General features: G+C 38.2%; 1 protein-coding gene across 5 annotated transcripts; it reads right to left on the reverse strand.

The window, feature by feature from the left end:
* Positions 1-803: 803 nt before the first annotated feature.
* On the reverse strand, positions 804-14,190 carry LOC143890426 (Nucleotide-sugar transporter family protein). 5 transcript variants are annotated; one of them, XM_077395096.1, is made up of 11 exons: positions 13,686-14,190; positions 13,348-13,462; positions 9,204-9,315; positions 8,606-8,689; positions 8,259-8,473; positions 8,027-8,105; positions 3,471-3,640; positions 3,101-3,287; positions 2,591-2,668; positions 2,318-2,452; positions 804-1,269 (listed from the first exon to the last, which is right to left on the reverse strand). In XM_077395096.1, the coding sequence occupies exons 3-11, from the start codon at positions 9,252-9,254 to the stop codon at positions 1,219-1,221; spliced, it is 1,050 nt and encodes a 349-aa protein (XP_077251211.1). In that variant the 5' UTR covers positions 9,255-9,315; positions 13,348-13,462; positions 13,686-14,190; the 3' UTR covers positions 804-1,218. The 5 variants fall into 5 exon arrangements, with proteins under 5 accessions (XP_077251211.1, XP_077251212.1, XP_077251214.1 ...); XM_077395097.1 differs by having other exon boundaries at positions 804-1,263; positions 13,348-14,190; XM_077395099.1 differs by lacking the exon at positions 9,204-9,315 and having other exon boundaries at positions 13,348-14,190.
* Positions 14,191-15,615: the final 1,425 nt, after the last annotated feature.

Here is a 15,615-nt window from a genome sequence, read left to right on the forward strand (position 1 = left end):
GATTGTTAGAATATATCCGATGTAGTAAGATCTTGCGATTAGCCCCGACAAGTGTTTATATAGAACACTCGAAAGGGATAGACATAGAAAGAGATTACGATAATCATAAAAGGCCGTCAAGGACTTAATCTAACACAACTACCCCATTTATTGTAGTTCCCAAATATAACACCCTAATTATCCAAATTCTAACAATGAGGAAACCTATATAATCCTAGTCCTATCTATTATCTCGGCCTTATGCGGAAAACCGAGATTAAGATCTTTGGCGTTAGAAATCAAAGAGAAATTAACTTAGTTCTATTCTAACTTGGATAAACAGTAGAAGAGCATACCGGATGCCATAGCCTTAAAGTGGATGGATTCCAACCGATGCTCTCTCCAATCTTAGAATTCTCCTTGCTCCACGGTAGAACGGCGATGGGAGCCGGCCTCTCTCTCTCTCTCTCTCTCTCTCAACCAAATACTAGAAGCTTTTTAAAAGCTTTTGTTACCATTAGTACAATATTACACATTTAAGCCACATTGTATTTGGAGGCTGATATCCGCACTACCATATTTTGATAATGGCACTACTCACTTTGTTTTACACCAGTGTTTAAACAGTAAAAACAGAGATGTGGTGTAGAATGCGGCCGAAGAATACGTAGAACATGGCGGCAAAACACAAAACGCAGCCGGAGGAAAGGGGAGTCCACGATGACGCCGGGGAGTTTTAAAATTGTGTTTTACACCTCAATTATCTTTTCATGGCTTTACAACACCCAAGAATCCAAGATGCTATCAATATCCAATCAAAAACGTGACAAACAAATTTAGTGCTATTATTAAAAAGAGTTTTGATCAGCTTGGTAACGCAAACTTTAAAAAAAAGAAGAAGATGAGATTGTCCATTAACACAGAAGTTTTTAAAGTGATCATATACATTGGGAAATTAAGATTTATAAGGTTTTAAATAACCTGGGGCGCAAGGTCAATTATTAAAGTTAGTATGGCAGCTTGCCTCATGCTAGTCTTTGGAGAGATTTTTCTCTATGATAGCATCCTGCTCTTTGTAAGTACATAAGTTGACTACTCAGCTGAAGATGGACACCAGAAACCTAAATAAACCTCAAAGAGTTCATAAAATGCAGAGGATGTTCAAGTAAAGCAGTCAATCAACTACGGAATAGTTATACTTATCTTTCCTGTAACAACAATTAGGTTTGAGTAATGCTTTTACTGGTTCTGTATCTTCTCATTAAATACCATGTTTGTCCTTCTCTGTATCTATCCATTAAATGAGAAAAAATTATTAGTGTCATTTATTTTTGACCCAATCAAAGAAAGATTCACATCATTAAGGCAACACTGGATCCCAAATATAAACCCTAATCTCTAACTTATCAGCAACATGTATGGCTGCCAGATGAAAATGAGAACACTAAAATCCAAAGCAACGTTTTCACCACAACTTAGTCATCAACATATGCTCTCTCTTCCCTTTTTTCCTTACCCATTGAGACAAGGTGAGTACATCTAGCCCTCCCCTGACCCCGCAATGACAGGAGCCTCGTGCACTAGGATGCCCTTTATTGAGACAAGGTGAGTGCTCAGTGAAGAGGCATGGTATAAGAGTGGACATTCCAGAGCTTCCACTTTACAAGGCCATGCTCTCTTCACATTTTTTATTTTTCCTCACGCATTGAGACAATGTTTTTCCTTATTCATTGAGACAGGATGAGTGCTCAGTGAAGACACATGATATAAGAGTGGGTATTCAAGGGCTTCCACTTTACAAGGCCATGAACTCAAGGTGATGATGGCAAGGTTGGATGTGTAAAATCAATGAGACTCTATGATTGATTAGTAAAAACATGATCAAGTACTGAGAAAATTTAAACTAATGTTACAAAGTAGTTCAAGATGGTCAGTTTTCATCATGCATCTGTTCATGTTCAAAGGTTGTTAATTCAGACATTGAGAGTTTATAAGCATTTGAGCTAATCTTCCCCAATCAAGTTAAATAATAACATAAAGAGATAGTCGACTATGATAAGTATAAGAGAGATTTGAAGGGGAAAAGGAAAATTGAAATAATGTGTTAGCATTTCTACAAGCATTCTAATACGTAACAGTAGTCAGGAAACATACAAGATTGAGAAATCATGGTCATTTGGCATAACTCAAAAATGCAAGGGGAGTTAGCATCAAGCCCAGAAATATCAAGGACTTTTCCATAATTTCTCAAGTACTACATTTTACTCAGAAACTGAAATATTGTGAATGAACAAAAAAAATTGGCAAGACAACTTCAATTAGCAAAGTACTATCTCACATCAGGTCGTTCAACAGAAACTTCATTCAATGTCTGAGGGGCTGCTTTTAGTGTCAATGGCACATCTACAAGCATGCTAGCAGGGGCAAAGTACATGTGTAGGGACATCATGCAGATAATAATACCCAAGAAAAGCTGCGTGAACATACGAACAAAAAATATTACTAACCACCAAGTAAAAGAAGAGGTAAGCCATTAACTTTATAAAAGAGTGGGCAAAACTAGAGGCAACTAAGCTTATTGGAATATTCTAATTAAAGAGCAAAAAATTACCTGAACTGTAGGCTTGAAAGTGAAAAGGTAGACTGATAAAACCATTGTTAGCAGCATTGCCATTGATGTTGAATAAACCTGAAGAAAGCAATATTACTTACGATGAAAGGCTCTACCTAAATCCTATCATACACTAAAGACATCAGCAATAAATGATACCATGGAGTAACTCTGACGCCGCAATAAATGATAAGATTATGTTTTTACATTCTACAGTGCATCTTATTAATTAAATTTTAATTGATTTATTAGAACATAAGACTGGCAAGTTTAGAGGATCATTTCAATATATTTACACGCGGATATGAAGCTGATGCAAATTTTTACTACGTGAATGTAAGATGTAATAATGAACAACGGTATAACATATTTATAAGCATAGATATTTAGAGATCATTAGGTACTACTATGATTACGAGTAACACAGATAATAAACATGTTACAGACAAATACAGAGGCTACAAAAGTATAGTATAATCAAATATTACAATGAAGAGTTAAAGGATATACTTTCACAATATTGTCTGCATATTTAATCAACCATGACACCAACAACCCAGTAGATCCCAAGTTTAATACAGCCATCCATGTTGTGATACTGTAACCATCAAAAAGGCGTTGCCACCATGGTCCCTTTACAAACTCACTCCTAAAGTCATCCAAAATAAGCCGTGCCATGTTGAATATTGCACCAAACCTGCAAGCAAATTTATCAGAGAAAGAGACTAACAAATCTTAGTTAAAAACTCTTGATCAGCTCAATAAATGCTTAATAATATGAATCAAGGACAAGTTGCTTGTCATGCATAAGGAAAGAGAAAGTGTCCATCATATTCTAATTCAGTAATATTGGATTCTGTGGGCATTTAAGGAAACCTACGTGTACAATTGTAAATTCTGCCAATACAGAGTGTCATTATTCTTCTTCATAAGAAATTCTGTATAAACACCGGCAAGTGCTGACAAGCATGCGGAAAGGATTCCCAGCATATATCCTTGAATTGGTGCTGAGAAAAGGGAGTCACATGAAGCCTCCCCACAACCTTTCACCTGCATCAACAAAAAAATACAAGAGAAGCATTCTTATTATGATATACAGGGAGAATATTTTTGCTCGAGTATTTGAAGTAATAAGATAGTAGTCAGAGAAAATAGTTTTTTACTACTGAAAGAAATGTATTGAAAAAGGGGGCGAAACCACAATGACCGAGGTCAAAAACAGGAACAACACACGCGAAACCAAAAACAGAGAATAAGAGCTACAACTGCTACAACAAGATGTAAAGGTGGAAGAAAATCAAACAAGTCTAAATGATCCCGCTTAACTTCCTCAAGGGCCAGCCTATCAACATCACTATTGGATGCTCTCCTAGCATGCTGAAAAGTAATCTTGCGCCCTTTCACCTGCTCCCACACTTCTTCAATAGCGTTGGCAAATCTCTGAGGATGTGGCTGCCTATGATCCATCCATCTGATAACATTCAAGGAGTCACCTTCCACAATCAACCGGTCTAAGTCAACTCTCCTTGTAAAATGGCATTGACCTCTGCCTCATTTGAGTCCTTAATCCCATTTGGACCAAAAAACAACCACTTTGTTTGACCAAACTCATCTCTAAGGATCCCTCATATTCCTGTTGGATGCGGGTTACCTAAACTTGATCTGTCAAAGTTGAGTTTCAGCTTGCCTGAGTCTGGAGACATTCACTTTGTAGTAGAGACGTCAAGCCTCTCTGAACTCATACAAACCTCCCTCAAAAAATGACCCAAGGCAAAGCTAGAAACATACATAAAGCACCGAAGCGCATGCACCCATCTATAGTTCAAGTACGACACCTTTGAATATATGAATCAGGCCATGGAAGAGAAATAGAAGAAGAGAAGAAGAAGAATAGGAGAAGAAGAGAAGAGAAAGAGGAAGAAGAGATCTGGGGAAGAAATTCTCAATCAATCTTATTTCACCAAAAAGTATCAAAGTCCACTACAGCAGGCCTATATATAAGAGTGACAGATTATTTCAGGAAAAGTATTTGTTTAATACAAAATGGATCTGATCTATCAAGGAGTCGATAATCAGATAGTCCCTCGCTAAATCTGATTTCAATGGGTATTAGTTTCAAGACTTAATCTGCAAATGTGATATCATTGTATTGGGATGGGCACCTAAAACGAATGTGATGGCATCATGGAGAAAGCCAGTGGGTAGTGCATAAAAAGCCAGTGGGTAATGCTGTAAATCCCAATTTCAATGGGGGTTCCATTGGGAATTCGAGTAAAGCTGGAACTGGAGGGTGTTTAGGGATAAAAATGGCGAGGTTTAATACTCCTCTGACCTGGTTGATTTAGCGGATTCCAACCAAGCGGAAATCAGAGCACTTTTAACAGGGTTAAGAATTTTTTAGGATCGTTTCAGTGCCCCGCTTATCATTAAAGGTGATTCATCTAATGCAATCTCGTGGGCGGAGGATGGTAAGTGTCGGGCCTTCGCGTGTAGCATCTTGTATAGATGAGATTGTGGGCTGCAGTATGAATAGGGAGGTTTCTTTTTCTCGAATTCCTCGATCGACCAATAAGTTGGCCAATTTACTTGCTAAATCAGACCATACATATTGCCAACTTAGGGGCAACCTTTGTCCCCCTTGTAGTTTTCTTTCTTATCTAATATTGAAGAGAGTCAATACAAGGAGTATTGAAGCAACAATGTCGACATGTCACCAACAGTTTGGCCAGTGATGAGGTTTAGTATAAAATCTAAATTTAAATTAGTTAGTGCTAGAGGTGCTGGATTAGCTTGATAAGATTTAATTAAAATCAGTTTCTTTTTGGATTAGATGATGTCTTAGTTGTTAGAGAAGTTGATAGTGCAAATATCAATAGCTGCTAAAATTTATGCCGAGTTTAAGTGAAAAAACGGGCATAAAACAAATTATATGCCCAATTTAAGTGCAACGTCGAAAGAAATGGCGCCTTAATGAAAATGATGCTCGCATTAAAAGATATTTCCTTCTACCAATAGTTTCAGACATTGAGCTCATGCAATTAATTTTTATTTGCAAGAGCTTTCGTGGACTTGCTGCGATCAAACATAACCCTCACTATCGTTTATTAATATACAACTGAAAATTAATTATGCGATCAGAAGTAGCAAAGAATTGCTCATAAACATACTTATGGTTGGCGTAGAGAGAAAATGCAAATTTCAACACAAAGAATTGGATATTCATCTCTCACAGTTGGAAGCTTACTCGAACCATGCAGAAGGACCATATACTCACCATAACCACCATATTTATGTCAAGGACATCATCCAAAGTATTCCAGAGAAGATGATAGTTTACACCGCAATGGTAAAAGCAAGAGGCAGCACGGATGAGCTCCATGTGTGAGTCAGATGGATGGAGGGGAGATTTATATACAGGGAAGTGTCAGATATACAATATATGAACTGATTTTCAGCAAAATTATACACTAAATCATAAGATAGTTTGGTAGAAATAAAATATTTTAGATTAGATAAGACACTAAGTGACAAGATAGTTTGGTAGGATCAGACCTTTTTGCTTTGAGTAGAGATAGGGACCTGGGGCCAGATGGGTATTGCTTGGCCTTCTTCCAAAGTTGCTAGGATGCTGTAAAATCTGATGTCCAAAAAGTTCTTTAAGGCATTCTATGATGGCTTACAACTAGATATAGGCATGAAAACTACCTCAGTTTCTCTCATTTCTAAAGTTAAAGGGTAGTAAATATTGCGGACAATTCAGAAATCAGTTTGGTAGGGTGTCTTTACAAAGTTTTGGCTGAGGGGTTGAAGAAGGTTTTTGTTTTGATGGCTAGTGGTTGAAGAAGGTTCAACCTAAGATTATCTCAAGTAAATCAATCTGCCTTTATTCAGGATAGACAAATCCTTAACACTTTGATTGCCAATGAGACAGTGGACTACTCCTTCAAACAGTGGGCAGAGGCATTGTATACAAACTGGATATGGGACAAGTTTATGATCGAGTGGAATGGAAATATTTAGATTATCTAATGGGGCAAATGGGCTTTGGGGATAAGTGGCATGCTTAGATTAAGAGATGTGTATCCTCTGCTTGGTTATCCGTCCTACTTAACGGTTCGCCTAAGGGATTTTTTTAAATCCTCCGGAGGTTTGAGGCAGGGAGATCCCCTTCCCCCTTCTTATTCTTGATTATCGCAGGAACTCTCGGTAGAATGATTGATAAGGGGAGTAGTCATGGCTTAATTGAAGGTTTTAAGATAGGTCAACAAGGGTTGGAGATTTCCCACCTACAGTTTGCAGATGATACTTTGGTCTTCAATGTAGGTGAAGTTGATAAAATGTTGAAGCTAAAGGCCAATCTCTGATGTTATGAAGTGGTGACAGACTGAAGGACCAACTATCATAAGTCCAAACTCCTTGGTATTCACGTCACTCCTTGCTATTCACATCTCTGGTGATGAGATTAATGAGCTAGCGGGGTTGCTCAAGTGCTCAGAGGATCAGTACCCAACTTATCTAGGTCTACCGCTGTGAGTGAGAAGCCCTTGAAGAGGGGCTTGAGATCCAATTGTAGAAAAGGTGGAGAGACGATTGGACTCACGTAAACTAAACGGAATACGGTGTCGCTGGGAGGCAGAATGGAGAGACATCCTGAGACAAATAAAATTTCAACGAGGGGATCCGTTTCAAAATATATGCTGGAGACAAGATCAAGTATTGGTATGATAAGTGGCGTGAAGGAGCCTTTTTAACGGAGATGTTTCCCAAGAATTTCTTGGTTGGCTTGGATAAGGATATCTTAATAGTGGAGGGAGATAACCGTCAATGTCATCAGGTAGCTAGATGGGAGAAACCCCCACCCGTTGAGATTTGCACACTTGATTCATACGATCTACGATCGACTAGCGGGTTTTACCAATTCTTTTCAGCATGTTAGGAGATAAGCTAATAGTGATACCGACAGACTAGCTAGGATGGTAGTTGACAGAGAGAGATTGGAGATTTTTTATTTCCTCCCTTCTTGAGTGCCTTGTCACTCCAACTGACCACCTCAGACACGGTTTTTTCTACTTTTTATCTCTTAATAAAATCTTTTATCATTAAAAAAAACAAAAAAAGACTGTCAAGGTTTTTCTAAATTTTGGATGCGAGCATGTGTTTTGTATCCGTGGTTATATATTTTGTAAATTGAATTTATGAATTAATGAAGTGGAATTTTAAGAAATGAATGAGAGTTCAAGTCTTCAACATCTCTTCTTCTCTCCTTTGAGAAAATGATAAAAATCGATTACATACTACCTCCAAAAAGAATGAAATATGCATGGGATGAACTCAACTTTCATATTCAAATGCCCAAAAACTGTTTCATAATCACCTGGCTCATGGTTGTTCCAACAGCTAGAAGAACAATATGCCCTAAAAGTGTTTCATAATCACCTGGCTTGTGGTTGTTCCAACAGCTAGAAGAACAATTGCCATCCATTGCAGGTTCGACAGTTTCCTCCTCAAAAATAGCCTAAAACATCAAAAGGAAAATATCTGCTAATCGTGAACACCATGACTTCAGATTAGGATGGTTAAATCCATGAAAAAGCAAACAGCACAAACACTTAGTATTGAACTTAAAAATAAACTTAAATAGGACCATAAGCATTACATAAAGACGCACCTGAATAATATCGCTGTTGTGACAATCTTCAGATTACCCATTATCTGATACGTCGATGTATCAACATAAGTTAGGGTGGCGAATTGAACATTGTTGTGAATTAGGTATATGATGGAAGGAATGGGGAATAATCGCACGCTCTTCCAATCAGTAGTCATCCTTGGAGGAGATGAAGATTTCAACTCTCTCCAAAGAAGAATACAAGAAACCACAAGCTGTCGATTATACGCAAAAGAAGGAATATGAGAAGTCAGTTTACCAAAATTCCAAGCCATTTCTGATATTTGTTACATGTTATCTGTTTAAATTTCTAAGGCTGACAAAGAGAAACTCAGCATTCACAATACCTTAAAAAGTTCAGCAAGGAATGGAACAGTTGCATAGTCATATTTATATCCACCATTACTTTGTGACAGAGTAGTCAAAATTCCCTACCAATTAAAAGAAATGCATATGAATCAATGCGTGAATTACTGACATTAAGAAGGATTATCTGTAGCATTTCAAAATTCAAAATAAAAAACGCATATATCAGCATTTCAAAATTCAAGATCAAAAACTTTTTCGGCATCAAGTTGTTGGATCATTACAGAAGCAATCACAAGGAAAAGATCACTCAAGATCCTCGATAATTGCTTCACGGATAGGTAAAAATAGGTTTAATTCGAAGAAAGCGTTCCAAGGAGAGAAAGTCAACAGAAAACCAATCGAAAAGATACAAATATCATTTCACGCATTTCCATTTCCTCTCTCTCTCCATTTCAGCGAGCTTAAAACCCTAAAACCATAGGAAACGAAATGCAGGAGGCGAGAGCGATCTGAAGGGTGTTTGACAAAAGAAAAAAACAATTGCAGGAAATCAAATGGTAGGAATTAAAGATGGATGGTGAGATAGAAGATTTATTTACGAGAGAATTAGGGTTTTTTCGTGTTAGGAATTCTGACCTGGGAGCTGGTGAGAAGCGTGAGAAGCCCAGCTACGAAATACCACCGCATAGTCTCCTTAGTCCTAGCACGCAAACTCAGAGAGTTCAACACGAATGTATCTCCCTTTCATCTGTTCTATGCATACAAAGAGTCAAAGAGAATAATATGTTGCCGGCCACGGGAATTGATATCCCCGCTCCTCGACTCCACTTCATGAAATGAAATGTTTTTTTTTTTGTGTTTCGCAGGTTGCAACTCGGGTCGGGTTCAACCCGGGAAAAAAGTCAAGTCGGGTCGAAGTAGGGGTGTAAACGAGCCGAGCCGAGCCGAGCCGAGCCCGTTAATGTCAAAACTGGGCTCGGGCTCGAACTGGGCTCGAGCTCGAGCTCGGCTCGCGAGCTTAGGTTGATTTTAATTGAATTTTTAGCAAAAGCTCAATCTAATCCTTGAAAATTGATCCAACAGCAACTTGGGTTGAGCTTTTACCATTGTGGACCCCAATCCGGGAGAGAGGTGGGGGACGAGCCCTCAGCGGCCTCTTTGGATCATCCACGTGAAAGGAGAGCTCTACCGAGGAACTCTCGAAACGGATGCCACCCTCATAGCATAGCACGAGTGGCGATATAAAAGAGATACCTCTCGATTCGGGAACAAGTCCGGATTCGAAACGTACCTAAATAAACTCAGTCGCCATCCATGGTATACGGCCATGGATCCTCAAACAAAATATGCTCCGTATACCATGGATAACCAGAAATATATATGGGTTCGTGCCTGATTACGAATGGAGAAGGTCTGAGAGCACCCCCAATTCGTCCGAGTACAAGCACTTGGTCTCTTATGCCATTTATTATTAACCTCAAAGAGTTTCGGGCGAAAATCATATGAAATAGGAACAATTCTCAGGAATCATCTACCTAAGCATGCATTTCCTGAGGATAAAGAAATAAGCATACAAAATAAAATGAAAAATGTGTCACCTAAGCAAAGCTAGGTTATGAGTGACAAGCCTAATGGGTGTCTAAGTTCTGGTGGACATACACATGCAAGCTACAGCTAAAGGTATAGTATCAGTACAAGAAAGTAAGAAAACACATCAAAAGAAATACAATAACTACACAACAAATCCTAAAACTCTAAATTATTAGCCCGAGTCTTCGGATGGTCTGGTATTCATCCAAAGAAGCCTACGTATCCCCGCCTCCACGAGAATCAAGGCAACGTAGTTCTTCGCGCCTATTCTAAGCTAAGATGCCTAAGACACCTAGACCTCTATCCTAGACTCGATCTAAAAGACCGGACTAATTATTAAAGTTTATTGTACGATTATTTAAATTCCAGGACACCCTATATGCCCTAACTAAATGCAGATTAGCCCTAGGCTAATGCAAGTGGTTCCTACAACCTATGTGTAACTAGGCTGTGTTTCCTAAGGAAAACAAAGGGTGGACTAGCGTATCCTATTCTAGTCATCACTCGGCGATGTGGATCACCGACTGACCGGACGGAGGAGCTCCTATAACTCTAGGACAAACCCCTAACTCTAAAACAATCACAAATAAGCACACAACAAAACAAAGGTCAAACCCTAACTCTAAACTCTCTATCTAGGACAAAGTCCTAACTCTAAAGGAAGAGCTTTTCGAAATCAAATGCTGCTTATTCAAAAAGGTTTAAAACGCTATTTACAAAAGTTTGGCTGGACTTGGGATATAAATCCCAAGCTGCACTACGTACCTCGTGGAAGAGGATGCCAACGTAGTTCGAAATGCGAACTCTTCTAATTAAAACCTATCCAAAAGATTTAAGGTTTTTAATGTTTTCAAATGTTTTTGACATTTTTAAAGTTTTCCAATGTTTTTGAGTTTCGAATTTATGATGTTTTTGGATTTTTAAAATATTCCAATGCTTTTGGATTCTTAAATGCTTTCACCCTTCAAGGGAACACGCAAGCATAACCACAAACTAGGGCAAAGCCCTAAATCAAAAGGGGAAACCCCGAACAAAAACAAGCGTCTCAAAGAGATGAACCGCAACACGTAAAAAAGCGTCCCAAGAAGAGAGAAAACGATCCAAGATCCCAAGCAAGCAAAGCTCTAATAAGACTGAGTTAGTCTCTAATCAAAGTGAAGTAATCAAAAATTCTAAAGGAGAAACTCCTAACTAATAACACTAAAGAGGGGTACAAATGAGTCAATGACTCTCTAATAACGCTACCAAGACAAATACTCGCTCTAAAAGAGGAGGCCACTCTAACATGAGGCTAGGTAAGCCTCCTAAAGGGGAAACTCTCTATATGAGACAAGGCTTGTCTCTGAGACACAAATGACGTAAACATCTGATGAGACTGGGCAAGTCTCCTATATACAAAGGAGGGGTATGTTACTTGGACTGAGCAAGTCCCCTAAGGATGGGCTTGGGCTAGCGCCTTCATCGCCAACGCTTTGCAATGAAAGGAAAACTATATATCTATGGGTACTTGAAACAAGCAGGTTAATCTAAAAAAAAAAAAAAACTTTCTACTATAAGTAATATCATGAAGAAGAATTTCCTTTGAAGCAGAATTTTTTCATAAAAATGAAATATTAACACCTGAGCTATAAAGTAGAAGAGTGGATGTAATGCAATTTAAATAAAGGAGTAGAGAATGATATGAATAACTTCAAGTTTCTCTCACCCTACAGGTCTCATTTGACACTTTCAAAATATATAAACCTTAAAGAAGCATACATCTGTGAAGTGATTCTAATTATATTTTCCTCCATATTTTAAGGTGAATAGAACTGACTCTACAGCTAGATCAAATGCATGTTGGATGCTATATTATCTGATCCCAAGTAGTACCAATATTCAAAATCTAGGAGATACAATACATACCAACTATAATCATTGCCACACAAGTGAAATAAATCATTCAAAGCTAATAGTAGAACATGTACATGCTACTTTCTAGACCAAACGAAAAATAAATTCTATTCCCCCATACTAAAGCAATCCCTACCATGCCATGAATTCATCTTAATACATACCGGTAGGATAATAAGGAATAGTTCCGAAAATTAAAAATAAAATAAATAAAAAAACACACCAATTCCAAACATTGTAAATATTATTTATTCCAATGTCTACTCCAAGAATAACCTTAACTTCTAAAATTAAAGTAGCTATGAGTCAAAACCATATGAAACTTATCTTGTACAACATTTCGATACAAAAGCTCACATTATCAGAGAATTAGACCTTGCTTTTTCATTTAAATGGATGTTTACACATTCAAGACATTTATTTCTACTGATGTCAAGCTGCAACGATATGAGACTAATGATTGATTCTTTTAAGAAGTTCAAAGTCAGTTATTGAATCGACTACACTATTCATTCACTTATGAACTGCTCTCTTCTTATGACAATTCAAATCTTCCAAATTAGCACTTTCCAATTCCACAAATTATTTCAGACAATTATCACACCCCTTTCTTTTTCTAATTAGCTCTTTGGTTCACACCATCACATCCATTAAATTTATGCAATGTTTTCAATACCCAAAACGAATTACTTTCAATCATAATGATTTCACAGGAGGTCAATAATCCAAATCATCCAAGTGTCATGCTTTAATCGTCTACTGTACGATTTTAGATGACACAATTCACACCCATCTTCAATTGATCCTTAAGGGATGTTATCTATAACATAACTCATGGACAATATAACGCACATACACAGACATCCCTGATGGGAATTTTATCATATGCATTTAAACTTTTGTCACAAGACATTTAATGAGTATCTAGAGTATCATAAAAGAATCAACATGCAACCATGTCTGTGCTCTATTCGATTACAGAAGTATGGCACAACCAAAGACATTGCTTTGCCCTGTCACAAGTGCTCAACTTGTTTTATATCTCTCTAAAGAAAAAGATTTTCAGAACTCTCTTTATAAATTCCTGAAAGAGAGAAAAAAAAATCTAGGAACACTACACATCGATCTACAGTTGTAACATGCATCATGGAAATCACAGCAATATTTATGAGAAATAAGCCTTCAATCTACTCAAATACAAAAATTCACAACATAACCAAATTATTACCTGTCCACATCCAGTCTTTTAAATAAGCATCTCAAGAGTATAAATGAGTATTCGAGAGGAAGTACTTACCTAAACTTTGAATGAAGAAATTCTGAAAAGGCTTGTTCAATAACACCGAGAAACACACCAAATCTTCACAGATAAAAGATCAAACATGGAATTTCTAGAGTAACAAGATATCGATCTGCTAAATCCAAGATTCTTCAGGTTAGATCTGCAACATAGCCTTAATAAAAATGAGAAAATTCGGAATTTTCGAGCTTTGGAATTACGAATCTAGGATTTTAAGGTTTTGAATCAACAGATTTAAGGTATAGGTTCAAATGAAAGTGAAGAAAAGCAAGGATCTGATGTCTATTGAAAGAACGAATGATTTTCGAGAAGGATAATGGTGATCGGAGACCAACCGGAGCACCGATTGACTCGCCGGGGAAGAAGATAGCTTAGGGTTTGAGAAAAATCTCTCTCTCTGCAATTTCTCTTCCTCTGTTTCTCCCTCTTCGGTGTTAGGATTTCAACGGAGAATGAGGAAAATGGGCTCAACCAGCTTGATCTTGCAACCGGAGCTTGGATAAAGAAGAAAATCAACAGAAACTTGAGCTTGCCGGAAAACTAGTCGGATTTGGAATCGCAATGGCCGGAGCTAGGATTTCACAACTCAGATCTAAGATTTGGGGGTAGAAATAAAGCTTAGATGAAGTAGAAGATGATGAAGGAGATGATTGGAGGTAGGTATGGGTAAGATGTCCGACGGATTTGCCAGATTCCGACAAGAAATTCACCGGAAAAGACGATCGGTTGGATCTCTCCCTCTCTCTTTCTCTCTGTTTCAGCGAGAAATCTCAGATCCCCCTTCTTCTTCTTCTTTTCTCTTTTTCGTTGATTTTTGTTTATATATACTAAAAACTGGACTGCTGGGCACCCCCCAAATTAATGGGCGCACAATATGTACCAGGCGCGCGAAGTTGGCTCGGATTCGGACGGGCTAATTCACACTCTTGTTATGGCTTATGTGTAAAAATGATATTTTAACCCCCCTCCATTTCATCTGAACAGCCCTATCTACATACATATTTATGCATTATCTTTACTCACCGAGGGAGCGGCTCGGGCAAAGCAGATGGGATAGCATTCTATCTCTTCTTCATTGCACAATGGATTGATATTAATACACCCCTTGTTCATTTATATTACACTTCTTTCTCGACTCGTTGGCTTAACAAACTGGGTCGGGTTGATTACTTATTGAAAGGGGTGGAATAGAATCACTTCAAGTGAATCCATATTCAATTCAGCCCTCTACAACTACTCTGTTTTAAGAAAAAATACGTTATACTCTACAAGTAGGGTATCCAAGCTCAAGGGTGTATTCAAGAAAAAATTAAGCTACACTACTCTGTTTTAGATAAATCTGTTTTACAGTTCCCAAAAAGCTCCCAGAAGCCAATTAAAAAGGAAAAGACAAGATCAGTTTGTGCAATTATCAAACATGGCAGTGCCAATATCAGCAACCTAAAAATTATCCTAGGATAGAATAGCTTATCCAAGGATTGTATCTCCGTGAAGAAGTGCCACGTTTAATATGATAACTGTAATGCTGAGAGCCACGTCCTTGGAGCAGTCAATGTTTCAGGCGAGATGAGATTTGTCCGTGCCACGTGTCGGATGAATAATGCTCCGTACATTCACTAAAACCACTAACTTCGTGAAAACGTGGGGCCCTTGATATCTTAACTCGGACGTAAGTTGTCCGTTTTAACCGTTAAAAACCCCAAGTGATTATTAAAATATCAAATGTTGCCATTGTTGTGGGGAAATACCAAAGCATCCTTGAGCCTATTCAAATTTCATTTTACACCCTATCACAATAAGAATGTCTGTTATGTCCCCATACCATTTTGCAATGGGGTGAGGATTCCTCCGCAGCATGTTAGGCACCTTTTACCAATACCCGAAAAGCTCCAGAGCTGATGAAAAGTGTTAGGCAAGGCCCTTTAAACCTGTTCCATACCGGGCTGTGTCACACCCAGTCTCATATAGACCTGGCAAACGGGTGGGTCGGGCCGGGTCAACCCGCGGGTGGTGCGGCTGCGGGTCACACGGGTCAGAATTTTGGTGACCCGCATTTTTGCCGGTCAGAAATTTGGTGACCCGCGCGCCCGCGGGTGGGCTGGGTCAACCCGAGGGTCACCCGCAAATATAATATGGGATTGTAATTCCCTGATTTGACGTGATTTGACCGCACCCTAGTTTTTCCCGTAATTGTAGTAACTCTGCACACGTTTTCGTATTTTTCTCGTAATTTTATAACTTTATAACCATTTATCCGTAATTTTT

Source organism: Tasmannia lanceolata, unplaced genomic scaffold, assembly GCF_043159265.1.
Source record: "Tasmannia lanceolata isolate RefF3 unplaced genomic scaffold, GAP_Taslan_0.1 ptg000013l, whole genome shotgun sequence".
Taxonomy (NCBI): Eukaryota; Viridiplantae; Streptophyta; class Magnoliopsida; order Canellales; family Winteraceae; genus Tasmannia; species Tasmannia lanceolata.

Excerpts from the sequence above, each read along its gene's own strand:
- LOC143890426 (XM_077395096.1), bottom strand. The coding sequence starts at position 9,254 with ATGCGGTGGTATTTCGTAGCTGGGCTTCTCACGCTTCTCACCAGCTCC. Across the intron at positions 8,690-9,203 it reads CGCTTCTCACCAGCTCCCAG|GGAATTTTGACTACTCTGTC; the intron begins GTCAGAATTCCT and ends TTTAATTGGTAG. Across the intron at positions 1,270-2,317 it reads TTTCTGTTGAACGACCTGAT|ATACAGAGAAGGACAAACAT; the intron begins GTGAGATAGTAC and ends TTTAATGGATAG.